The 27,346-nt window shown below is 48.2% G+C and overlaps 1 protein-coding gene across 3 annotated transcripts in view; it reads right to left on the bottom strand.

Annotated features, from left to right (window-relative positions):
* LIPC (lipase C, hepatic type) overlaps positions 1 to 27,346 on the bottom strand; it is a 157,957-nt gene that overhangs the window by 115,811 nt on the left and 14,800 nt on the right. Inside the window, exon 2 of one of the 3 annotated variants that reach the window (XM_012507454.2) lies at positions 20,525 to 20,652. In XM_012507454.2, the coding sequence (XP_012362908.2) occupies positions 20,525 to 20,612 (88 nt within the window). In that variant the 5' untranslated portion in view covers positions 20,613 to 20,652. Of the gene's footprint in view, positions 1 to 20,524; positions 20,847 to 27,346 lie in introns of those variants that run through there. The other 2 variants (XM_012507455.2, XM_012507456.2) reach the window with 2 other exon arrangements.

Genomic DNA, 27,346 nt, shown 5'->3' with positions numbered 1-27,346 from the left:
TGTGGCTGACGCACCTGCATGAAACAGCAGGGAGATAACAGGTGCTCTGGAGTCACTGGGCTGGGTTCCCATCTCGCCATCACCTCTGCATGTGTGACCTTGGGCTTGTCACTTAATCTCTCTGAGCCTCTTTCCTTATAGGTTAAATGCCTCACAGAATCACTGTGGGGTCAACTGAGAATGTATGTGAAGACACGTTGCAAATAGCAAATGTGGCACCAGGACCTCTGCTGAAACAACAGGTGCTAAGGAACCCACATTCTATCCATTTTTTTTCTTTCTTTTTTTGAGACAGGGTCTTGCTCTGCATGATCATGGCTCACTGCAGCCTCGCTCTCTGAGGCTCAAGCAATTCTCCCACCTCAGCCTCCCCAGTAGCTAGGACTATACCAGGCCTGGCTGACTTTTTTTACTTTTAGTAGTTGGGATTTCACCATATTGCCCAGGCTGGTCTTGACCTCCTGGGGTCAAGCAATCCACCTGCCTCGGCCTCCCAAAGTGCTGGGATTACAGGCATGAGCCACTGTGCCAATGTACGGAACCCACACTCTGTAATGAGAGTTGCCAGCACTTGGGGCCAAATTCTTCCAACTCCAGGGCTCTCAAAGAAGCAGTCTCTATTCCCATTACCCCCTTCCCCCAGCCCATGTAGACAGACAAGTGGGAGAGGGAGAGTAGGAATTGCTGGGAGAATAATTTAGTTCTGTTCTTCCCATTGTTAGTCTCTTGAGTTCAAGTTGGGGGATCGATTAGAATCACTTATCAAGAATGCGGGATGAGGGTGCCTGCAGGAGGCAGAAATGGTCATATTGTTCCAGGCTGGATGCTGGCTGAGATGTTGCTATTCTAGGTCCCATCTGGTGCTGGGGATATGAGGATGGAGTTTATGGGGCTGTGTGGGAACACGGGGGTTGTGCCTGCTTTAGCCATCTGAAGATAGGAGGCTCAGCCAAGCGGGGAGAAGAAATACTATGAGGCAGTGTACCTGAGGGGATGGGTCCCCACACCTCAGCTCCCATCAATCCTCAGAGGCGGGGAGGAAGACCCAAGTCATTTCTGAGACTTTGTACAGGAGGTCAGAGTAGGAGGGGCATGGACCTTTGGAGAAGCCAAAAGGGGCCACAGCTGTCCTTCTTAGTGACAAATGGGCTGGGCTCACACCGGTAGGGCCCTCAGAAAACCACATCCACATCTTCACAGGCCAAGGCCACCAGCAGCAGATGGGACCACAGTGAACCAGAGCAAGAGCAGACCACTCACAAGAGGTGAGGACCTCTGTGTCCCCGAGCTGTACCCTCACTACCAGCTCCCAGTCTCATGGGGGTTGGGCTCTGAAAAAATGAGGGGCAGCAGTCCCAGCACCAGGCCTCACCCTGCCCTCCCACCCCATCCCACTCCACCCTACCTCATGGTGCTCCAGAGAAAAGAGTGAAAGAGCAGAACTATCCTATCCCCTCCCCACTGCAGATTCCATCTTCTCTGAGTCTAGCTCATGAGAGAAGGAAGAATGTCAAATCAGATGTGAGACTGAGGCTTTAGAATAAAATAAAATAACTTTTAATAACTGAACTGACCAAAAGTTAAAGGAATCTGCCCAAGATGCTATAAAGGGATGGAAACATGTAACTTGATAGTGCATGGCTGAAGGCAGGGATGGGAGAAATAGAAAACTGTTTCATGTTTACACTCTTCTAAATTCAGACTGCTCAATAAACCCTGAACATAAGCCTTAGTTTTTGTAGTAAGTGGTCCCTTTGAACTTGATGGATTGGATCAAATACATTTATAGGGAGATGTTCTCAAACTTTGGTGCCTGTTTCAGAATCACCCAGAGGGTGCGTTAAAACACAGACTGCCGAGCCCCATACCCAGCGTTTCTGATTCCAGGAGGTCTTGGGTGGGATGGAGAATTTGTCTTTCAAACAAGTTCCCAGGGGATGGTGATACTGCTGGCCTGGGGGCCACAATTTGAGAATCACTGTGGAATAGACTAAAGTATCACTGAAATGTATATTCAACATACACAGCCTTGAAAATAGGGCCCCGAGCATCCTAGGATGCCAATGAAAGTGCTGGTTTCATTTATCTTACCCATCTGCTTCCTCTGGGAGGAACAATGCTTGAGCATCGTGTTGGTCCTCCAGTGTGTTACAGAACTAACTGCAAATCCCTTTGCCCTACAGATGAGTCTGTTATGCCACCCAGGATTTTCCCCACACTCACGAGGTCTGCTCTGCCCAGGTAGATTAGCTATGACAGCACACCTTCAAGTGGGGCGCAAGGTGCAAAGCCAGACCTGTGTGAGCAGGGCAGGAACATCCTCCTGCTTGCTTCTGTGGAAGCAGGAGCCGCCCTTGCCTCCTGCTCATCCTTGTGCCTCACAGCCAGTCCTCCACGGTCTGCTGGCATCTCCTCCTCCAATGGAGCGACCCTCCCGTGTGGATCCTGATCAGTCCTGTTTGGGTAAAGTTGATCCTATCCAAGGGGCGGATAGGATGGTTCCCAAATCAGGCCAATCAGAGATCCCATTCTCCTGCCTGTGGCCATCTATTCAGGGGTGGGCACCTGGCCAGAATCATTTCTGGAACATTTATCATAGGTATGTGATAAAGTATGGTCTCTCTGGAAGTTTGAGTTCCAAGGACTGAGGAATCTGGCCCTCTGAAGTGTTATGAAGGGAGGAGGGGGTGGGGAACGAATGAAGAGACATGGTGACTTTATTAAGGTCATAGATCCAGCTGCCCCTGAAGCTTATAATTTGGACATCTCGGTTACATGAGTAAATAAATTCTCCACAAGTTAATGTGGGTTGGATTATTATTCTTGTGACCCAAAGTCTCAAAGAATACACTTACTTACCTGCCTTTTTTATATCTCCAAATATGTTGACTTTCCTCCACCCCACTGCTCTACCTGTCACTCCAGGCCTGGGTCTCAGTAACAGCCTCCCAATCCGGTGTGGGTCAGGGCCTTTGATTGCTCTGGGGATACTTGCCTCCAAGTGATGAATCCCAACTGACTGCTTGCCCAGTCCACTAGACTTTGATGGGGAGGGTAGCCTGCCTTCAGTAAAACATGATTCTTCCTAGTACGTTTGCTGGGGGAGGAAGGCAGCACTGATAAATCACAATTGCAGCCTCATCATGACTTATAATGTGAAGTCCCACTGCAAAGAAAAAGTCGTCTGCCTCCAAAGACCTTTAGTGTTCATTGGGAAACTCCCAGAAGCTTTAGACTGAACCCCTTTATTGCCCTGGATCCAATTTTACCTGTAAACCCTGACTGCTACAGAGAAAATCGCTTAGGGACCATTGGTATAAACTAGCACAGTGGGCTCTGTTATCAATACCAGGCATTTCTTATTACTTTCACTCAATGAAGTTAGCAAAACCTCCTGGTGGCAGGACTGTGACCTACTCAGTACCTTGACCTTCCTAGTACCTAGGTGTAGCAGACCACCAGTGGGTAGCTTGGGTGGTCCCAGACCCATGTAGCACTTCGATGCATTTCTAAGATACATAGATCCACATATTTATGGAAATTGACCTTTAACTGAAGATGTCATACAAAAGGATTTAAATTGCACATTGTTTAGTGAAACTTAATAAAATTCCCCTGTAGACAGTGCTGTTCTTTTTCCCAACTGCCAAACACTGCCAGCAGCCTTATCCCTCCCATGATTGGCCTCTAATGCTTCCCACTCCTGTTCTGAGGCAGTTCTTCAGGTGGGACGCAGGACAGCATCAGAATCAGCATCACCTGGGACATCTTTAGAAATGCACATTCCTGGGCCCCACCCTAGGTCTATTGAATCAGGAACTCTAGAGTAGGGGCCATAATCTGTGTTTTAAAAAGCTCTTCAGTGTGTTGTGATGCACACTCGAATTTGAGAACCAGTGACCTAATTGATTTAGCTCCTGACTCAGTTTCCACACCACACTCAGAAACACAAAAGACCAGAAGAGGCAAAGAGGGGACTACCTATTGCTCCTCAAGCAAGCTCCTTGGGGTTCTTGACTCTTGCCCCAGATCATATATGAGTGGTGTCATCCCATAAGATAGGGGCAGTTTTTCTAAGGTGCTAAGGATCTCTCCATACTGTCACACTGATGACTCTGGACAGAGGACAGGCTGCTCCCTCTGGTCTTTTTTCCAGAGCCTCGGAGGACACTAGAATATCTGATGGTGGAGACAGGGTGGGGCTCACACCACCAGATAAAGCAGGATGGAGTGGAATAGAAAGGCCTCCAAGGGAAGAAACAAATGCATTTAAAACCCAAGGCTGGACATGGTGGCTCACGTCTGTCTGTAATCCCAACACTTTGGGAGTCCGAGGCGGGGGGATCACTTGAAGTCAGGAGTTCAAGACTAGCGTGGCCAACATGGCGAAACCCTATCTCTACTAAAAATATGAAAATTTAGCAGGGGGCGGAGGCGCATGCCTGTAATTCCAGCTACTCGGGAGGCTGAGGCAGGAGAATTGCTGGAACCTGGAGGCGGAGTTTGCAGTAAGCCAGGATCGTGCTACTGCACAGCCTTGTTGACAGAGTGAGACTCTGTCTTAAAAAAAAAAAAAATGCATTTAAAACCCATTCCTCCCAGCAACCCTCATGGATTACAAAGCCACATTTATCTTTCAAAGTAAATAGCAATCAGTCCCAAGCAGCAAGGAGACTCAAATAATGGCCAACATGTGTTGATATTGACAGTGACCCATAAATTTTCATTTCTTTGGCAGATAATGTTGGATGGCATTTTAATTCCAACCCATCAAATGAGAAGGAGAGAGATGCACCTCTGCTGTGGGTCTTAGCAGAGCATCCTTGCAAATACAACCCAATGAGCATTGAGTTTAGTCCTAATCAATGGCTGCGAACATGCTTCATAACAGTCCATTATCCAGATGGGGTGCGTGGCGGCTGAAGCATGGAGCAGCTGAGCCTGGGGTGCTCGCAGACCGGTGTCTGAGCAGCCATCTAGGAAGGACAAAGGGCCCTTGGAGCCTCCTCGGCGTGACTAATCGCTCCCTCCTCTCCTGGGCTCCCGCCTCTGTTTGAGCCCCCACTGCCCGTCGTGTGCACCCAGCGCTTTCCGGCCTGCCAAGCCCTCTTCCAAAGTCTCTCCTGCTTCTCTTCTCAGTGGTTTTCTCATGTGTGGCTGGTCCCAAGCCTGGTTTTTGTCCTTCAGGGGAGACAAGCCTTTCTCCCACTTGTCAGTTTTGTGTCGGAGAGTGCAGATTACTGGCCCCCACTCTCTGTTCTGTCATTTGAAAAGGTATTTTAGTTACCATTTAGTTACTACTTGTCACTCTGCTGAGTATTTTTGCATATATTTCACTGAATCCATATTAGCTGTGTGACGTTGGGCCAGTCATCTGACCTTTTTAAGCCTGTTTTCCCATTTTTACGATGGGGACCATACGAGCATTTTCCTTTGAGGGTTGCTGGGGGTTACGTGGAATCTTCCAGGGAAGCTCCTAGCCAGGCCTGGCATATGGTGAAGGCCCACTTAGGCCTGCCGGCCTCTGCCAGTGCTGAGTGAGGTGCTCTCCTTCACACCCTGAGAGTCTGAGCCAGCCCCGCTGCAGGGCTCCTGCAGTCTGTTTTAGGTCTCCTCCCCAGGTAGGGAGTGCATCTTATTGACCTTTGCCTCCCTAGCCTTGAGCACAGGTTTGATGCAGAATATGTGCTGGATAAATGTGTGTGAAGTTAGGAAGGAAAGGAGGAAGACTGTAGGTGAGCCCCAGAAAGACCCAGTCCTGAGCTAAGAAGAGGGGGCTGGGGGACCCTGATGGGGACATAACACATGCCTTCACCTGGCTTGATGGGAGAACTGCAGGAAACAGCTTGGAAACTGCTTAGAAACCTTTTGGCAGACAGGAAGGGACTTGAAGAGCTCCCAACCCTAGTCCAGGTGAGAGGACAGTGATTTATCCAAAGTCACACAGCTATTTGGTGACAACATTTGGGCCCTAACTTATGGCTGAAGTTTGCTAGCATGGGCAGTATTAGATACCATGTTAGGAACTTGTTGCAAAGGGCTTGAGCATCAGCAGGAATATACATTACTAGAAACAGCCAGAAGACCCTAGGGGAGGCAGCTTGGAGTAACTTTTTAGGTCCCACTTCTCCTTTCTGGTAGTTATTAGAAGCCTCCGGCTTGCCACCACTCCCACTCTTTCCCCATGGCCACTGGCAGGTCTGCTTCAAGGGCCAGGCCTGAGCGAGGTCGTTCTCTCCCCGCCCTTTCTCTATCAGGTCTGGGGACTTGACGGGAAGTGCTTCAGATTAAGTGTTAGGTGCATGCAGAACAACACTGGCCTCATTTCAAACCTCATTGCATTCTTTTACTAGTTGGGAACATGACAATTAGGCTGTATCAGCCGCAGATTCCTCATATGTAAAGTGAGAATAACAACGTATACTTTATAGGTCGCATAGGCCAGCTATGCCACCACCGGTGAGGCACTTTACTGCCAGCTTACTCAGCCCGCCTGCACCCAGGTGAAATAAACAGGCTTGTTGCTCACACAAAGCCTGCTTGGTGGTCTCTTCACAGGCGTGAGACAGAGATTTGCACGAAAGGAGCTTTCTCAGGTGTTGTCTTGATATTACCAAGCCACCGAGGAGCCGTGGAGGGTCCTCTTCGGCTCATAAAAACAACCTGGAAGCTAGAGGATTCTTGGATGGAGGAAAAAGCTTCAGCTCTTTTGAAATATCCCTGGTGACCTTAAAAGTAGCCCATAATTTTCCGACTTGACATCACAGGGCTCTGCCTTCTCTGGGCTGCCTGGGTTTGTGCTCACATCTGTGTTTCTGGGCTTGACTTTGGGTAGCCAGGGGCAGTGATGGAGGCCGAGACGTGAGGGGTCCAGGGCTTCGTCCAGAGGTTTTTCCCCTTGGGCCACGGAGGCTGCTCCTGGCCATCGCTCACAGTTGTGTAAGGTGAGCAGAAACTTCTGATAAGAAGTGGCCAGACCCACAGAGGTTCAGAATATGTCCCAGGCTCCCCTATCCAAAATGGGATATCTCGGCCAGGCACAGTGGCTCAGCCCTGTAATCCCAGCACTTTGGGAGGCTGAGGTGGGCAGATCACTTGAGGCAGGAGTTCAAGACCAGCCTGGCCAACATGGAGAAACCCCGACTATACTAAAAACACAAAAATTAGCTGGACATGGTGGTGCACGCCTGTAATCCCAGCTACTTGGGAAGCTGAGGCAGGAGAATCGCTTGAACCCTGCAAGCGGGGATTGCAGTGAGCTGAGATCATGCCACTGCACTCCAGCTTGGGCAACAGAGCGAGACTCAGAAAAACCAAAAACAACCCCCGAAACCAAATGAGATATCTCTGAAGGCTAAGATACCCATGTGGGCTCTGAGAGGGATACCAGAACCACTAGAAGTAAGCATCAGTGAGAATCACAGGACCTTGGGAGGCTTGGAGGCTGCTTCTGCCTCTTTGCCCTACAGGCAAGCCCACATTTCAGCTACACCAGAGAGGAGATTATTAGCTGAGTGGTCTAAGGAGAGTTTCCAACACTCTGAGCCACAATTTCCCCATCTGTGAAGTGGGGATAATACCTATCTCACAGGGTGTTTTCATGGATTCATTGACATAAATAGGCAAAGAACTTGGCGCATTTAAACATTCTTAATGGTTTCTGTTTTTCTATACATCTTAGTTCAAGAAATGTAAGAGTTTTCTTCCAAACAGCATCAAATATCTATTTTCATTGTCAGCGCTTGATCAAACACTGCTGCATGTCTGGCCCTGAATAAGACAGTACCGGGCAAGAAATGGCATAACGGTCATTGACTAGTTGGGCTGTCCTTACAGAATCCCATCTTTGTCCTCCTGGTGTCTGGGAATCTTTGAATTGCTCGAGGCAAATGAGTCACTTAAGGTTCAGTTAGGGTAAAAGTTCACATGCTTAAAATGGATAGAACTTTGCTCCCACATTTCTCTTTCCTGATAACACTTAAATAGCTGACACCGGGGGAGGTCACCACTGCAGATCTCCTGGCACCACGATGACCATTCTAATCAGTCCCATTCACACCCAGAATGTCAGTGTCAAAGGGATGCTATTACTCCTGAGAGATCAGAGGTGAGGAGGTAAAGGGCGTCACCCAAAGCTGTGCAGCTAGGGCACAGATATCAAGAGACCTCAAAGGCATTCCCCAAGTTCCTTTGGGAGAGACAACACGAAAACAACACAGCAACAAAAACCAGCTCTGCCATCAGCCAGACCGTAGTATTCACAAGTGAATGGAGACAATGCCCACCGAATAGAAACATGTGCAGCACAGACCCTCCACATCTGTGTTTGCATCAAGACAGGGAGGAGGCCACTCCAAAATCAAAAAACATGACTAAACATTTCCCTCTTCTGACTAACAGGAATGACTTGTGCTCCTGTATCAATGCCAGCTCAGCCCTGTTTTCATCTTCCCCTCTGCTAGATCATTTATGGATTATATTAAATAATAATTAGCGATAATTAACTATTAAATTAGTATGATGCCAAATCATTGAATTGGCCTCCTTTTTGACAGAATCCAATCCAGAATTCTCCTTGCTTTCCAACCCTTCCTTAGACTCATCCAGCACAAGCCCAAGTCTGGAGTGAGCTCTCCCTTGCTGAGGTAAATCACAGAAACTGACTTGCAATTGATGTCAGCTGTGTTCCCCATGGTCTGCGGATAGTGAATGTTTATGTCTCTAAGAATTCCTATCCAATATTCTTTACAGGGCTATTGTAAGAATCAAGTGATATAATGCAGGTGGGAATGAATTTTTAAAGTTGAAATTGCTGTAAGTCTGCAAGTGAGTATGACGTGGAATTTCCAAATGGTTCTCTTTTCAGTCGTAGATTAAGATATTTTTAAGATGGAAGATTCATGTTAAGCTTCTGTTATGTGCTCCTGCTTCAGTTTCATGGGTGTTAATCTGTCCCATGATTTAGCGTTAAGTATAGCAGTTCATAAGAAAACTTCAAAGAGACTTGCCCAAGGTTGAGGCCTGCCTTGGAGGAAGAGCTGAGTGTTTGTGGGTGTAGGGCCAGGTGAGCTTGCACAACTGGTCCCTGCTGGGCCCCACCCCTACCCTTGCCTGCTGGGAACCTTGCTCTCTATCAGGCAGTGGCCAGGGTTTTAGCCAGGCTGAGATAAGGCTATCAATCCATCTGGGAAAGGCAGCCTTTTAAAAACACCCCTTCTCATCAGTGGTCTGCCCTGCCTCTAGGATGAGGACAAAACTTCTGAGGATGGCCCTTGCTGTCCTTCCCTCTGGCCACTTCTTTTTATGTACCCCATCCAGGGCCTCCCCAAAATCTCAAGAATTCCCAACTTCACTCTCCCTTTTCCAGCCTCTGAGTCAGGCAAGGCTGGTTCATGCTTTTTTTCCCTCTGCTTACAATATCCTTCCACTTCTTGAAGGAAACTTCAAGATTCAACTCAGACATCACCTCCTCTGTAAAGGCTTCTCAGCTAACCTCCGCTGCCTCAGGGCTCTTGTAACATTTTGTACGTAGTGTTATTTGCAAACTAATTGCATTGTGTTGAAATTATGTGCCTCTCCCAACCTCCAACCTCCCTGCCCCCCTACACACCCCATAAGGGGCTAGAGACCCTGGCACAGTGGGAAGTCCTTGGTGAATGGATGCACGCTTTTTCATTTTTCTACCCTCAGGGATAGACTTTCCTACTGACCATGGGGCCTGGTACACAGCGGACAGTTTAATAAATGCTGTCACAGCTGCTGTTGATCTTGTTACGTTTCAGTATAAAGCAGTTTGTTTTCTTACCACTTCGGTTTCTCTTGGGACAAGGAAGCTGGAACATTTGTCACTGGAAGGTTTTTGGCAGTCATGGAAAGGTCAGTCCTAGTCAACGGATAACCCATAGGCTCTGCCCAGCTTTGATAATGCCCCACTCATAGGAAAAGAATTTTCTTGATCGTATTTTCAGGCCTGCCAAGGAGCTGCTCAGGGTGGATGGTTAATTAGCTTTTGCAATGATTATTTTTCTACCAATTACAAGTAATGCTCAGCTTGGGAATTTTTCTTCATTTCAAGGACTGCTTTCTTTTTAGCATGTAGATATTTTATTTTCGACAAATACATTTTCACAAATATCTTGGGGTTTTAAATATTATTGGGGTTGTAGCTACTGGGGAAGAGGTCAGTATCCAGGAGCAATAGATGTTGATTCTCACCCTTTCAACCCTAGAGAGTTAGAAATGAAGTGAGGTTTGCCCTGTAGCCTCGTGTTGTTTCTGTAGGAAGCACCCTAGCCTGGAAGTCAGTAACCTAGGTTCCAGTCTTGGTTCTTTTGGTTTTTTTCTAGTGGTTCTCTGTGGTCCCTACACCAGCAGCATCATTTGGGAACTGGTGAGAAACGCAAATATCCAAGTCTACCCCAGGCTCACTGAATTAGCAACTCTGTAGTTAGGGCCCCAGAATCTTATTTTAATAAGCCCTGGCAGGGGGCGGTGGCTCATGCCTGTAATCCCAGCACTTTGGGAGGCTGACGCAGGCAGATCATGAGGTCAAGAGTTCGAGACCAGCCTGGCCAACATGGTGAAACCCCATCTCTACTAAAAGTACAAAAAATAGCCACGCGTGGTGTTGTGTGTCTGTAATCCCGGCTACTCAGGAGGCTGAGGCAGGAGAATTGCTTGAACCCGGGAGGCGGAGGTTGCTGCGAGCCGAGATTGTGGCACTGCACTCCAGCCTGGGCGACAGAGCAAGACTCCATCTCAGGAAAAACAAACAAACAAAAAAAGCAGCCTTTTAGGTGCTTCGATACCCACTACAGTTCCAGGATCACTGATCTAGTCAATCTCCTTTATTTTATCATTTCGTAGTAAATTTATTTTCTGATTATTTAAGTCATGAAAGTCAATATGCCATATACATACTATAACATTACATTAAGAGGTGAAGAGACAAAAGTTTAGATACAAACTCAATGGACGTATAAACATTTTCATGCATTTTCTTCCAGCATTTTTTCTCAAACGTGTATTTTCACACAGTTGTAATCACAGGACACACACAATGAGGCCTGCTCTTCATGTTGGAACATAAACACTACTCAGCGTCGCCACCTACACATCTTCCTGAGAACTATTTTTAAGGGCCACTGCCAGTCCACTGGAGAGCAGTGCCAGAACTGACTTCACCAGGCCCTGAATACAAACCTGCACATGTGGAGGTGATAAATGCCGCAGACAAAGAGGCCTCTGCTTGCATTCCATGCATTTCATTCTCTTCTCTTTACTTTTTCCCCATGCCTCCCCATCCCTAGCCAAGCCCCACTAGGGAAAAAATGAAATGAGGAATGCTTCTGGAAATAGAGCCCTAAGTGGGAAGGAAAGGGAAGTTAGCCAACAGCCCCATCTTCCAGTAACCCAGAAACTCCATTCTCCTGAGCCAGAAACCTTCTCCTGGAACCCCGAAGCAGCTGAGATGTCACTGCGCTACTTTGTGACCATGTTTAGGAATTGCACCTTCTGTGGGGCAGCCAGGTGGGCGCCCTGACTCCTCCAGGCTTGGAGTGACTGGACTTGGTCTTCTCATCCCAAGTAGGTACCTGAATGTAAGACCTGACTGCCTTTCTTACCGCGGCTCCTCCACCCGCTGCTGGACAGACCAGGCTCGGCCCCCTTGTTCTAGTTATCATCTTGGGGCTGAAGTCCAGCCCGCTGGGCAGGGATCTGGAGGGTCCTATTGGCCCCTAGTCAGCCCTTTTCCCTGGTGGGCTGGACCCCAATTCCTGGCTGAGAGCGCCCCACTTGAAACTGGTCACCCTCCTGGGGGCCAGCGCACAGCACCTTCCTGGCTGTGAGAATCGCTGTGACCTCTGTTCTACGTGGAGCCCATGGCTGTCAGGGACACCCAGGCTGAGTGAGGCCTGGGTGGTGACATTTCCCTCATGATGGAATGTGGACTGTTCCGCCCTGTCTTGGGGCCCAGCCTCTCTCTGCCTCTCTCCCTGCTGTGCCACCTGTGATGACCCAGCATGCCCGCAGCACCGTGGCAGCTGATGTGGAGAGGAGGGCAGGGAGAGGGCCATTGTGGGAAGCCAGGTACCAGATTCTCTTGGCTTTTGGCTGCACGCTCATTTGGCGATTCGGGTCAGCTTACAGACCCCATGCCTTCAACCGTCAGCCCTGCAGTTTCTCTCTCCAGCTTAGAATGAAAGAATATGGATTCCAGTCCTGGGTCCCTGTGAGAGGCAAGCAAAGTGGAGGACAGGCTGCTGTCCCCTGCCTCTCCAGGGTGGGTCTTTCAGCAGGACCACAGACCTGCTCAGCTGTAGGGCTAGGAAGGCTGGCCGTGGATGGGAAGGTGTCTTGCATGGGAAAGATAGAATTTCCCTGGACTGCTGCGGGCTGGCCCTCTGCTGATTCCAGAACAGTGCGCACTCTCGGAAGAATGAGTTTCATCTCCGGACTCTATCTCAAATATTAGTCATGGGTGACATTCCGTGTAATTGTGGAGGCCTCTCAGAAATCTGACAGACCCTGCTGGGGTAGTGATTTTGAGTGTGGCTGAACCTGCAAAGTTGGGTGCAGGTGGCAGGTTGGAAGGACAGTGGAAAATCCCTTTCCCAGGGGTCATCTTGGGATGACCAATCTAACTGTAGCTGATCAGGGTCTTTTTATTTTGTTTTTCTTGTACATTTAAGTACTTAAAATCCTCCAAACCTTCAAACCCTTTATATATCTTTAAATATACTTAGAATCTCTAGCAATATACAGCATGTGTCTACAGTTTTTTCATAATTATGATTCAACGTGTAGATTATTTAGTCCTTTTTTTTCCCCTACATTATTGTATATACAGTTTTCTTATACTTGTTTTTCTTTTTTTTTATTAATTTTTTTTTTGCACACAAAAACAATAAACATTTTCTAAAAATACATACAAACAAAAAGATGCATATCAAACATATTAGGAAGGTTACACATGGGAAGTCGGGGAATAGAAATGGGGGGTGGGAGTTAAAATAAGGTAGAGAGGGACTTTATGTGGATCAGTGATAACAACCCAATCCTCTATTTGACAAAGAAGAGGGAGAAGGAAGAGGAAGAAAAAGAAAGTGGGACAAAGGATCAGAAAGGGAGGAAAACAAAAAAAATTAGAGTATGACTCCAGGGTAGACCTGCTTTGTTGTCACTGAGTTGGTTGGTTGGTTTGTCTGTTGTATTTTTCATGTTTCGCCAAGTTGGCCAGACTGGTCTCGAACTCCTAGCCCGAAGTGATCAACCCGCCTCGCCCCCCAGAGTGCCGGGACCACAGGCGTGAGCCACCACGTCCAGCCCCCACATTGCTTCTGGCCTCCATTGTAGACCTCCCAGACGGAGCGGCCGGGCAGAGGCGCTCCTCACTTCTTCCCAGATACGGGGCGGCCGGGCAGAGGAGCTCCTCACTTCCCAGACGGGGCGGCCAGGCAGAGACGCGCCTCACTTCTTCCCAGACGATAGGTGGCCGGGCAGAGGCGCCCCTCACTTCCCAGACAATGGGTGGCCGGGCAGAGGCGCTCCTCACTTCCCAGACGATGGGTGGCCGGGCAGAGGTGCTCCTCACTTCCCAGACGGGGCAGCCGGGCAGAGGCGCTCCTCACTTCTTCCCGGACGGGGCGGCCAGGCAGAGGCGCTCCTCACTTCTTCCCGGATGGGGCGGCCGGGCAGAGGCGCTCCTCACTTCTTCCCGGACGGGGCGGCCGGGCAGAGGCGCTCCTCACTTCCCAGACGGTGGGTGGCCGGGCAGAGGCGCTCCTCACTTCCCAGACGGTGGGTGGCCGGGCAGAGGCGCTCCTCACTTCCCAGACGGGGGGGCCGGGCAGAGGCGCTCCTCACTTCCCAGACGGGGGGCCGGGCAGAGGCGCTCCTCACTTCCCAGACGGTGGGTGGCCGGGCAGAGGCGCTCCTCACTTCCTAGACGGGGCGGCCGGGCAGAGGCGCTCCTCACTTCCCAGACGGTGGGTGGCCGGGCAGAGGCGCTCCTCACTTCCCTGACGGGGCGGCCGGGCAGAGGCGCTCCTCACTTCCCAGACGGTGGGTGGCTGGGCAGAGGCGCTCCTCACTTCCCAGACGGTGGGTGGCCGGGCAGAGGCGCTCCTCACTTCCCACATGATGGGTGGCCGGGCAGAGGCGCTCCTCACTTCCCAGACGGGGCGGCCGGGCAGAGGCGCTCCTCACTTCTTCCCGGACGGGGCGGCCGGGCAGAGGCGCTCCTCACTTCTTCCCGGACGGGGCGGCCGGGCGGAGGCGCTCCTCACTTCCCAGACGGGGCGGCCGGGCAGAGGTGCTCCTCACTTCCCAGACGATGGGTGGCCGGGCAGAGGTTCTCCTCACCTCCCAGACGGGGCAGCCGGGCAGAGGCGCTCCTCACATCTTCCCGGACGGGGCGGCGGGGCAGAGGCGCTCCTCACTTCCCAGACGGTGGGTGGCCGGGCAGAGGCGCTCCTCACTTCCCAGACGGTGGGTGGCCGGGCAGAGGTGCTCCTCACTTCCCAGACGCGGTGGCCGGGCAGAGGCGCTCCTCATCTCCCAGACGATGGGTGGCCGGGCAGAGGTTCTCCTCACCTCCCAGACGGGGCAGCCGGGCAGAGGCGCTCCTCACTTCTTCCCGGACGGGGCGGCCGGGCAGAGGCGCTCCTCACTTCTTCCCGGACGGGGCGGCCGGGCGGAGGCGCTCCTCACTTCCCAGACGGGGCGGCCGGGCAGAGGTACCCCTCACCTCTTCCCAGACGGGGCGGCCGGGCAGAGGCGCTCCTCACTTCTTCCCGGACGGGGCGGCCGGGCAGAGGCGCTCCTCACTTCTTCCCGGATGGGGCGGCCGGGCAGAGGCGCTCCTCACTTCTTCCCGGACGGGGCGGCCGGGCAGAGGCGCTCCCCACGTCCTAGACGGGGCGGTGGCCGGGCAGGGGCTCGGGAGGCTGAGGCGGGCAGAGCACTCGGCGTCAGGAGCTGGCGAGCAGCGTGGCCAACATGGCGACCGCGCGCCTGCGGCCGAACGAGAAAAAGCAGGCAGCGGCGGCGTGCGGCGGCAGTCCCAGGGAGTCCGCGGCGCGGGCAGCAGCGAGCTGAGTAGATTGCAGCCTGGGCCACAGAGGGAAAGACGAAAGAAAGAAAGAAAGAAAGAGAGAAAGGGAGGAAGGGAGGGAGGGAGGGAGGGAGGAAGGTTCTTATACTTGTTTTTCAAAGCTACAAGACCAGTTGTTACTGAGCTTTTTCAGAGGTCACAGGTCCCTTTGGTAATTTGCTGAAAGTTATGACCCCTGCTCCCCACTCAAAATGCACACACACACAGTCTTGAGAACCGTCTCAGGAGGCTCGAGCACTCTTGGAAACCCATTCTCTGTGCTAAGATCCCTGGTGTTAAACTGTGAGTGCTTAGCGGCCAGCAGTAGGCTTTTATTTCTGAACTTCATCATTATTGCCTCCAAAAGTTTCTGTGACTTCTAGTAGTAGGTATTCAAAACAATGCCTGTTTGAAGTTGGACTTAGCAATAGCTGGAGTCTCCGACTTCAGTGGTTTGCGCTTGGGCATTCAACTTGTTTCCAGTTTGTTGCAGTTTAACCAGTGTTGCTATCAACACTGTTCTATGGGATATTTTTTCTTTTTCTTCCTAGATGGTCTATTTTTTGAAAGGTATTTGGGCTTGAAAAGCACATGTACTTTATCAGCTGTGTACCTCTGCTATTGCACAAGGAAAGCCTCATTCTCTTCCATCCAGATACCATCCTTCAACACCCTACTCAAATGCTGCTTCCTCCAAGAAGCCTTCTTCCCTCCACTTGGAAGTAAACTCTGCCTCTCTACTCATTCCTCTGTCATGGTCCTCATCACATGCCATGTTCTAGCTGATAACATTTACATATGTGACTCAGTGGTATACCTCATGTATTTGACACACAGAACGGATCATTTTAATGATCCTCTGCTCTGTAAGACAAAAGTATTTTCAGTAATATTTATGTAAAAATCAGCAATCATCACTACTTTCTCAATTTGTTCTTTAGTTATAAAGCAGTGAACAATTTTTAAAAAGACAAATACATTTCAACTTTAAGATATTCAAATGCAGTAAAAATATTTTTCGTATGAGTCCAAAGTTTTACCTACCAAACAAGATGTTACACCTCATTGTTCACAATCTGTTTTATTGCTTTAAATTTTAAACACAAATGAGAAGCTTACAGGGGTCACCTAGGATGACAGAATTGAAGTAATTCAAGTTCTGGTTTTTTGTTTGTACAACCACTATGCCATCACTTTTTATTTCAAATCTACTATTACATGCAGGAGCAGGTAATAAGTGCCACTGAGGTTGGAGACATAAGGATGTCAAAGGATCTGAACCATCGCACACTTACTCTCGCAACAAGAACACGCCCCTGAGTCTGTGCATGTTGGGGCCAAGTGCATAACCAGGAGTTCTCCAGATTAATGTCAGTGTAGAACACAATATTTATGAAAGGATAAATAATAAAAATTTGATGAATTTGAAGCTTACATATACTTACTGTATGTACTATATGTATTACATACTTACTATATAATAAAACCCAACAGTAACCACAGAGATTGTTTAGAACTTAGGCCATAAAACCATTTTTTTCTGGAAAGAGCTTTGCCTTTATCGCTGATACTCTTTTTCTTTTGGGACGGAGTTTCACTTTGTTGCCCGGGATGGAGTGCGATGGCGCCATCTCAGCTCATTGCAACCTCTGCCTCCCGGGTTCAAGCAATTCTCCTGCCTCAGCCTACCAAGTAGCTGGGATTACAGGTGCCCACTACCACGCCTGGCTAATGTTTTGTATTTTTAGTAGAGATGGCATTTTACCATGTCGGCCGGGCTGGTTTCAAACTCCTAACCTCAGGTGATCCACCCATCTCGACCTCCCAAAGTGCTGGGATTACAGGCGTGAGCCACGGCGCCCGGCCGACATTCTTTAGAATTGTGATAATTACAGGCAGATCAGCCTTTGATTATATTTGTATTTAAATTCTCCACAGACGGTTGCTCTTTTATTGCTGGCACATTCTCCCTCCACCCAGTCCCATGGCCCCCTATTCCCTCCCCACCCCACTCCCACCCCATTTGACCGTAAATTCCTGCAAGGTGGGGATGGCTGTGCAGCCCCCTGTTGTACATTGCCCACTGCACAAGTGCAGTGGTTTGCAGGCCAAGGCCCCAGGGAGATCGCCTTAGGATGTCCTTCCTTTTCCTCTATGGGAGGCCAGATTTTCTTCCTACATTTCAAACAAAGCAATACATCACCACAGACCGAGTACAGAAACAGGTAAGAGAATCCAGCTGTCTTGTGAAGCCAGATATTAGAAAGATTTGACGCATTTCTTTGTAAAACGATGTCACTCTTCTGCTCTATTTAAAACTTATTTGGAAAATACAAGTTATTTTTCATAAAATTACATTATATGTGTTAACATGCAAGGGTTTATTACTATTTTAAAAAGCGTTAGCAGATTTTAAGGATTTCTCAGTTTTAATTTCTAATGAAGGAAATATTAATATCTCACATAATAAACACTGTTTGGGTCCTCGATGATTTTTAAGAGAGGAAAGGTGTGTCAACAGAGTGTGAGTTGTACTCAGGCACTGCCTTACGTATGGCAGGTGCTCACGTATGCTTGTGACATTCATGAGGGACTGAATAGGTGGCTTTCAGCTGCTCCTAGGATTTGCAAGCTGAGGCTGGGGTGGAGGGGAGGGAGAAGGTGCCTGTTGATAGTGGGCCCAGTACCTGGAAGGTGGGGCTTGCCAGGGTCTAGGAGCAGCGTTGGCTGTCATGGCAACACCGGTTGGGGAACCTAGGTCTGATCGAGCACCGGGAAGAAATCCCTCAAGGACGCTTCCTCTTTAGCCCCTCCTCCCAGCCCACTTCTTTTGAGCAGTGGGGGCTGGGCATAGGTGTGGTTTGCCACGGGGGCTTCAAGCAGCTCACTCTGTCCAGTCCCCCTTAGTGCTGAAGGGCAGGAACAACTGTCTGAATCTGCCTCTCTGTGAGGCGAACTGAGCAGAATGTTTTTCTAGAAACCTCTGGCTGTCAAATCACTGGGTGTGGGCTCGACAGAGAGCACTGCGGCCTCAGTAGACAGAATGAGGCTGCGGGTACCTCTCCCTGCTCTGCCCTGACCAGCTATGCGACCGCCGGCGAGGCACTTAACTGCCAGCTTACTCAACCATACGGTGAGGATAAGATAAAATGTCCGTGGGGTGCCTGGCACATGCCGGGTGCACAGCACATTAGTGACTCCATTAGTAAGATGTCATTAATAATAAATACTCAAAAGAAGTAGGCTGGGAGGAGGGGCTAAAGAGGAAGCGTCCTTGAGGGAGTACTTCCTGGTGCTCGATGAGTGACAGTTGAAGGTTGGCATAGATCATGGTTTCTCAGCCTCTGCACTAACAACATTTTGGGCCAGTTAATTCATTGTTGTGAGGGCTGTCCTGTGCATTGCAGGATGTGAAGCAGCATCCCTGGCCTCTACCCACTAGATGCTGGAAGGGAAGCACTCTCTCCCTGGTCTTAACAACCAAAAATGTCTCCAGACGTTGCCAAGTGTCCCCTGGAGGGCAAAATTGCCCCTGTTGAGAACCATTGGTGTAGAAACTTTCCTGACAAGGGCTCCACCACAGGACACCAGCTTCCCTGCGGTTTCCCCAGAAAGACATCACACCAGCCACATGCACACAGATTGGGCTCACTCATTGCAGAAAGAATTCTGCCAAGAGATTCTGCTTCCAAGAGAACAAGAGGCCTCCTGACTTGGATCCTCTTTCCTGAGGAACCCTCTTGCTAACCGTGGCCACTTCCTCAGCATTTGCATAAACTAGGCCCCAGGGAAAGAAGCAGGCTGACCAGGACAATGAAATTGGTCAAGGAAAATCTGGACAATACCCAGAAGCCTGGGGAATGCCGTCCCTCCCTTCAACCTTGATCTCAGCAATGACAGCTTCCAATTCCCACGGCTCCATTGCAAAAACAGTCCTGGCCAATCGATAGTAGAATGGATAAAGGAAGTGTGGCGTGGTCCCACGGTGGAATGCTACAGCAGTGAGAATGAATGAGCCTCAACTCCATGAAACTGCATGGTTGACTTTCACAAACATAATGTTGAACGAAAGAAGCCAGGCGCAAAAGAGCAACTGATGTGTTTCTATTAATGAAAAATCTCCCCAAAGGAAAAATCATATATGTTAAGTCTCAAGGGGCACACACGGAAGGCTTTGGGGATACTGGTTCAGTTTGTGAGAATTCATTGAGGATTTATGATATAGGCCCTTTTCTAGAAGTGTGTTATAAACTTCATTAAAAAGTCAACAAATACAACATTCTGGGGCAAAGGGCAGGAAAGGCCCGTTAGCAAAATCACTATGAACCAAGGGAATAAAGATTACCAGCAATTTTACCTGTATGGCTCTAAATTATTATGTAAGGGTCATTTTTGGATGTGGCTTTATAAATGAGATGATGTGTCAAAAATAATTAGTGTAGTGCTTGGCACAGAAAATACCTAGTGAATGGCAGTAATTAATACTACTACTCAGTTATTAACTGACCTATGAAGTAAAATTATAGTCAAATACAAAGGAACAGCCTTTTTCTTAAAGGGGAAAAAGTTTCTGAAATTTTTAGGTACATCCCCTGTTAGTGAATTTCTAATTCTCAAAGTTGTCAGAGCTCTCTCCAAGGCTAGTCTTAGAGAAAAGAAAAATCTAACACTCTACCTTAGCGTTACTAGCTCCTGACTGGTAACCAGTACCAAAACAAAGTCCTAAACACCTGTCTAGTTTGGCCAAATTGTTCAATTAACTGATCCGTCATGTATTGGTCCACTGGTTAGCCTGGAAGCTGGGCTCCACTCTACCTTCCTGATCAGGCATTTGATCTGTCTTTCACCATCAATCTAGTTTGTGAATTTACAAACAAAACAGGCAGGACTGCTGTTGGATTCTTCAGTCTCAGACTAAAATTTTGGCAGCAAAACAAAGTCTAGAAATTGTGCAATGAAATCTCTACTTTAGACCTGACTGGAAATAGAACTCTCATAAATTCTCCTCTCTTCTGAGAGAGCCAGGCAATTAGACAACCCCAACACGACAGAGCATTTCATTGCAAGCCTGGCTACCCGGTTGCAAATTAGATGCCGCATTAACTCTCAGGAAGATCTGAATCGCTTTCAGATCATTCGCCGCTGAATAACTTTTAGCATGACTGTTTCCGTATCAGATATGCAAGAGACTTCACTGCTAGCTGCAGGCACTCTTAGAAGACTTTTAATCCCAGGATGATTTTCTAAAATTTCATTTCTGTTTACAAATGGCTACGTGTCCCTGTGAACCTGTGAGGTCATGTATAGAACCACCTGGCACGCTCTGAAGCAAGCTCTGTCCCATACAGTCAGAAACCCCTGGATTCTTTGTGGCACATATTTTGAAAAGAAAAGTTCATGCCCATCTCTGGAGAAAAGTCAGGCTCTTACCTGGTTTCAGGCTTTGTCCATGGGCACTTGACTGGATAAAGATGCATAAAACCAAGAGAATGGAGAAACACAGGGGACTTGTGTCCATTTCTCCGTTTCACCCGGGGTCCAGGCTTTCTTGGTAATTTCTGAAGCCAAAGAGACCAGAATGCCTATTAGATACTTTGTTAGGGAAGGCTGCCCATTAATAATTAACCTCTCAACATGTTATCCACTGTTCAGACCCTTTCTTTACTGCCCCCAACTGCAAATCTAATTATATCTATTTTAAAAAGGTCGATTTACAGAAGTACTTCTTATCCTGACACATTTTGAGAATAAAGTACCTTGTTATGTATTCTTACCTTTTGGGGCCAAGGTCAGAGTTCCAAATTAATCAATTTAAAGCTACTGTGTTGTGTTTGGAAATTCTGCCAAAGGTCGGGGTAGGTGGCTTCCACGTGGCTGCCTAAGCCTCCCTGTGACAGCGCTGCAAGGAGGATGCTGGCTCAGGAAAGCGGTGTTTCAAATTGCAGGCTAAGCCCAAAGAAAAAGAAAAGGGCCCTGCCATGCGGAGAGCCCCCAGAGGGTCCAGATTTCTGTTGGGTTCAGTGAAATTGGTGATGCTTGTGGTCAAAGGGTGGTGGGGCAACGTTTCTACAGCTGAAAGAAGCAGAAAACCCTTCACCCCCGTGTCAAAAGTAGCTGACGGAGAAGCAAAGATGCCCTTGCCAAGTGACCCATTGAGAGGTGATCCTAGAGTAAACACACTTCTTCCCCCTCTGTGTTCATTAATGTTCGAGCCGTGTAGAGGACTGAAAAGTCAGGCCACTCAGCAGAATCAGGTAGGGAAAAGGCTACCATAGATGGCTTTTGTGATATTTTTGGGCCTCTAGTTTTACTTTAACTTTCTTCATTTGTTCAACATTTATATATTTTGGCATGCCTACTATGTGCCAAGCACTGTTGTAGGCATGTGGGGTGTACAAGTCCTTATGTATCAGTGGAGGTAGGAGGAGTTGGATAACGGACAGTAGACAAAACAAAGAAGAGATTTATGGCCAGGCGCGGTGGCTCTCTCCTGTAGTCTCAGCCCTTTGGGAGGCTGAGGCGGGTGGATCATGAGGTCAGGTGTTCGAGACCAGCCTGACCAACATGGTGAAACCCCATCTCTACTAAAAATACAAAAGTTAGCTGGACGTGGAGGTGCGTGCCTGTAATCCCAGCTACTCAGGAAGCTGAGGCAGGAGACTCGCTTGAACCTGGGAGGCGGAGGTTGTAGTGAACTGAGATCGCGCCATTGCACTCCAGCCTGGGCGACATAGGGAGACTCTGTCTCAACAACAACAACAAAAAATATTTATGTAGACTGGTAGAATGTAATGAGAACCCCCACAAGAAAAGCAAGGGGTTGGGGAGAAGGTAGGGATTTTAAGCAGAGTGGTTAGAGTGAATTGCATTGGGAAGTTAAACTTTCAGCAAAGGTTTGAAGGAAGTGAGGGAGTTGCCCCTGTGGACATCTTGGGGAGGAGAGCTTCAGGCAGTCTGTGCAAAGGCCCTGAGGTAGGAGTATGCCTGGTGTGCTCCAGGAATAGTAAGGAGGCCAATGAATGGGGAGACATAGTAAGGACTTTGACTTTTATGCAGTGACACGTAGGGGGGGGTGACTCTGAGCAGAAGGGTGATATGATTTGTATTATAGTTTTAAAAGATCACTCTGGTTTGCAAGTGAGCCAGGGTGCAGTGGGGAGATCTGTTAGGAGGCTGTTACAGTGGCCCAGTGAGAGGTGATGGTGGCTTGGCCCAGCATGGTAAAGGGCAACTGGGGAGTGGTGGATGGATGCTGGGTATATTTTGAAGGTAGAGCCCACAGGATTTTCTGACTGCTGAGACGTGAGATGTGGGAGAAAGAGATGAGTTAAGGATGACTTCCAGGTTTTTGGTTTGAACAAGTAGATTAATGGGGTTGCCGTCAGCTGAGAAGGGAAAGCTGTGAGTGAAGCAGGTCTGGTGGGGGAAGATTAGAGATTCAGCTTTGGCGTTGTGGGGCTTTGAGATGGCTCTTAGATATCCAAGTGGAAATGTTAAGTGGGCAAAATTAGATAACATGGTAATTATTGCCTGGACGAGCCTCATTCAAAGGGCCTTCTGAAGCCACCAGCAGACTTGGACGGTCTTGACTCAGTCTAAAGCTGTGTTCTTTTTTTTTTTTTTTTTTTTTTGAGACGGAGTCTCTCTGTGTCGCCCAGGCTGGAGTGCAGTGGCGCAATCTCGGCTCACTGCAAGCTCCGCCTCCCGAGTTCACGCCATTCTCCTGCCTCAGCCTCTCCGAGTAGCTGGGACTACAGGCGCCCGCCACCACGCCCGGCTAATTTTTTTGTATTTTTAGTAGAGACAGGGTTTCACCGCGGTCTCGATCTCCTGACCTCGTGATCCGCCAGCCTCGGCCTCCCAAAGTGCTGGGATTACAAGCGTGAGCCACCGCGCCCGGCCTAAAGCTGTGTTCTGTCCTATGACTGTACCTTCCTCTCAAGCCCTGCAGCTTGTAGACCATCCCGTCAGATATACAATTTCCTTTTCTTTTTTCTTTTTGAGATGGAGTCTTCCTCTGTCGCCCGGGCTAGGGTGCAGTGGCTCACTGCAACCTCCGCCTCCCAGGTTCAAGTGATTCTAGTGCCTCAGCCTTCAGAGTAGGTGGGACTACAGGCACGTGCCACCACACCTGGCTAATTTTTATATTTTTAATAGAGACGGGGTTTTATCATGTTGGTCAGGCTGGTCTCTAACTCCTGATCTTGTGATCCACCCGCCTTGCCCTCCAAAGTGCTGGGATTACAGGCGTGAGCCACCTCGCCCATCAGATATACAATTTCTGAGCAAGGACTTCTGCCCTGGATACTTGGCCGGCTCCTGCACAGTTAAGCAGAATCTGAAAGTTCCACTTTTTTTTCCTATAAAGCTGGCACATAAAACCAGCTGGCTACCCATCTCAGGCTCTTCTCCCCTGTGCCCACCCTCATCTCCTCTCCTCTGGATACTCCCAGTAACCACCCCCACTCCCCATTTTATTCGGGATACAAACTCATCAAAAGACACCAATGAATCCAAGTGCCTCTGAAATACCAACCCTGTGCCCCTACCCGCCCCCCAAATTTCTGCCGAGTACACTTTCTTACCACTTTCTACATGGTAAGAACAGTTTCTACATGGGAAGAAGTCTTCGACATTGTTTCTAGCTCTTATAGTTCCTTTACTTGCACCACCCAAAATTCCTCTAACATCATCTCATGCCAACTCAAATTCTGTGAGGCTGTCCTGGAAAATGACAAGGAGGGGTGGGTACATGTCCTGTTTCGGGGTGGTGTCTGCTTTCACTTACACCCGAGCTGTTCCAGCCTGCCCCATCACTGGGTCCCACCTTCCAGTGGTGGTTTTAATGCACAAGCTCTGTTGTGTTTTCTTGAAGCTGTCCAGGGAGGCTACTGTGAGGGAAGAGGGGAGGACTTCACAGAGTGTGAGTTTTCCTGAATTGGGGGGTCCTAGGCCTATCTACTTGCTGTGTATAATATTATATAACCTTAATGAGTTCAATCTCCTCACCTATAAAATGGGGACAACATGTATCTGAGATAATATTTTGAGATATCAACTTATTTTTCTCCCAAACTGTCTCCCTTCCACTTAAGAGGGGCAAAGTAGAGAGAAGGCTACAAATCTTTTGTCTTCCAAAAATATAGGACCTTAGGGCAAGTGAATTTTATTTTATTTTATTATTTTTTATTTAATTTTATTTTATTTTTATTTTATTTTATTTTAATTTTTGGAGACAGGGTCTTCCTATGTTGCCCAGGCTGGTCATAAACTCTTGGGCTCAAGTGATCCTCCTGCCTTGGCCTCCCAAAGTGTGGGCAGGTGAATTCTTGCCAACAAAGAAAAGCAAAAGGCTAAAATATCTTGAAGGGATCTGAAGGGAGAAGGAACCCCTCACCTTCCTATCACTAGAAAGACAGTCTCTTGGGCTTTGCAGATGGTGTGGAAGGAGGAGGTTTGTCTATGGGTCTGAGAGCTGAGGGGACAGTTCCTTGCTTCCCAGAAATCCTTCTGGGAGAGAAGAACCTAGAGAGGAAATGGCTGTGTTGGCAGATGGGCAAAAGATATACCTGGCTTGATGTAGGGTGGGAGAGCAGTGAGTCTCTGGGGCTAGCAGGTCATGTTGATGGGAGGGTGGGCCCCTCAGTGGCCACCAATGTGGACTGATGACAGAGGACTAGGTCACACTCCCCTGACCCCATGCCTGGCTATTGTGTTGGTTCAGAACTATGACATAGCTACTGGGGTTGGAGGTGGGGTGGGGAGAAGAAATCCAGAAGGCCTGAAAATAGGGGTTAGGAGTCAGGAATTTAGATGGGTTACAGAGAATAGAGAAATTTATTGCACATCAGAATCTGTGGACTGAAATTAATACCTCTACAAACAGAGGTATGCCATGAGTATTAGAGATTTGTGGGTAAGGTTCATATGAACCAAGCCAAGTGCCTGGTTCATAGTAGGGGGTCAGTAAATTATAATGACCTATTTTTTGGGCGATATACTTAGTGGTCAAGAGTCCATGCTTTGAGGCTGGGTGCAGTGGGCAGTGGCTCACACCTGTAATCCCAATGCTTTGGGAGGCTGAGGCAGGAGGATCACTTGAGGCCAGGAGTTTGAGACTAGCCTGGGTAACATAGCAAGACCCCATCTATATAAACATAAAAACCAAACAATTAGCCTGGTGTGGTGGCACACACCTGTAGTCCTAGGTCCTTGGGAGGCTGAGGCAGGGAGATTGCTTGAACCCAGGAGGTGGAGGCTGCAGTGAGCTATGATCACACCACTGCACTCCAGCCTGGGTGACAGAGTGAGAACCTATCTCTAAAAGAAAAAAAAAAAAAAGAGTCCAGCCTTGGAAATCTGACAGCTACCGGCTCAAATTCCTAGTCTGTCACTTCTACTTACTAGCTGAGTGAACTTGGATAAAACACTGTGACCGACCTTTAGTTTTCTTCATCTGTATAATGGGACTAATAATACCTCCCTAGTCTGATTAAGTGAGGCAATGCATGTGAAGCCCTCAGCAAGCCTAGGCCACAGGAAATAATTAATGGTAGCTAATTTTTTTTTTATGTTTAAATTCACTGAGGGGATCACGAAGGTGTCCAGAAGGTAGATAACAATAAGACCACAGTGATATAATTGTAGCAAAAAATGTAAGGGGCAGGAAAACACAAGAGTCTGGATCAGTGGCTCCAAAATCCAATTGAGCATCAGAATAAGAGCCAGCTGGGGAGCTCAGACAAGGACCACTTACGGTCCCATCCCAGGAATACTGAGTCATGGAGTCAACACTAGGGTCAAGGCCCGGTGAACCTTCATTTTAAACAAGTTCTCCAGGTAATTCTTGGTTACACAAAGTTTGAGAACCATTGCCTTGGAATGGTGCTTGAGAGATCTTTTGGGGCACAAGAAGAAAATAATATAGACCTTTCAGATTTTTCTTTGTATTTCCTTAGACAGTTCATATTTGTGCATGTATAATGTTTATAGTATATAAGTACTATATAATTTGCACATGGTACTATGGAATATACTAGTGCTATATTATTTATAAGCAAACAGATATTGGGGAGAGTCCTCATTTAAAAAAATACTTATAAAGATGTGTTGTCAAAAAATGGGTGAAGCCTCTGTCTTAGGGAGACAGATTGGCTCTCAGGGCTGCAAGACCTGTCATGTGCTTGACTCCAGCCATGCATCTGAGCAGTCAGTAGATCCATTCATAGCATCTTTGGTCATTTCCATGCCCAAGGAAGCCCAGCAGTTTCTTGAGGCCTCTTCATTTCCTATTAGCTGAAGAGAAGGCGAGCCTGAGCCTGTTAGAGTTTGGAGCCTCCAATGGAGTAATCAGCATGGTGCATGTTAGCAGAGCCCTGCGGCTTCTTCCTTTGCGATATATATATATATTTTTTTTTTGTGATGGAGTCTTGCTGTGTCGCCCAGGCTGCAGCGCAATGGTATGATCCTGGCTCACTGCAACCTCTGCCTCCTGGGTTCAAGTCATTCTCATGCCTCAGCCTCCCTAGTAGCTGGGATTACAGGGGTGTGCCACCACACTCGGCTTCTTTTTTTGTATTTTTAGTAGAGATGGGGTTTCACTATGTTGGCCAGGCTGGTCTAGAACTCCTGACCTCAAGTGATCTGCCCGCCTCAGCCTCCCAAAATGCTGGGACTACAGTGTGAGCCACCGTGCCTGGCCTCTTCCTTTGCAATTCTTTAAAGACTTTTCTATTTTGGATGACACTGCACTCTGGTCTGCAATCCTCGATCTAAAGTAATAATGGTTTTATAATTAGGTTTTTAAACATTGCCCAGTTCCTGCTCTCTTTTAATTTGCAGAGCTTCTTGAATAAATAAAGATTTCAAGAGACTGGCATTTGGTGACCTGAGAATGACCTTTTTCTTTAGTGTCATGGTGATAAGAAAGTTAATTAGGAGAGAAGAAACAGATATTTTACAAGGATAAAGAAAGCAAATCCCAAGAGGAAGAGGCCAGGGGACCAAGGTGAAGTTCACTGATGACAGAAACAGAATTTTATACCCAGAGTCAGGTTTTCTTCTTTTCATCTTCAGGAACTGGGATATCTTACCTGAGAAAGGCAGGCTTTTGTTGGTGTTATAATAAAATAATACTTGAAACAATAAAATTTGACACTGTTATTTTCCTAATTTTGCAGTTGAGATTTAAGAGGTTAGGAACTGGTACCAAACTGTATCTCACCAGTAAAAGGCTGAGAGAGGAGAAGTCAG

The sequence above is a fragment of the Nomascus leucogenys genome, chromosome 6 (assembly GCF_006542625.1).
Source record: "Nomascus leucogenys isolate Asia chromosome 6, Asia_NLE_v1, whole genome shotgun sequence".
Lineage (NCBI taxonomy): Eukaryota > Metazoa > Chordata > Mammalia > Primates > Hylobatidae > Nomascus > Nomascus leucogenys.
Note: the sequence above shows the minus strand (reverse complement) of the source record. Positions and strands in the feature narration are given on the sequence as shown.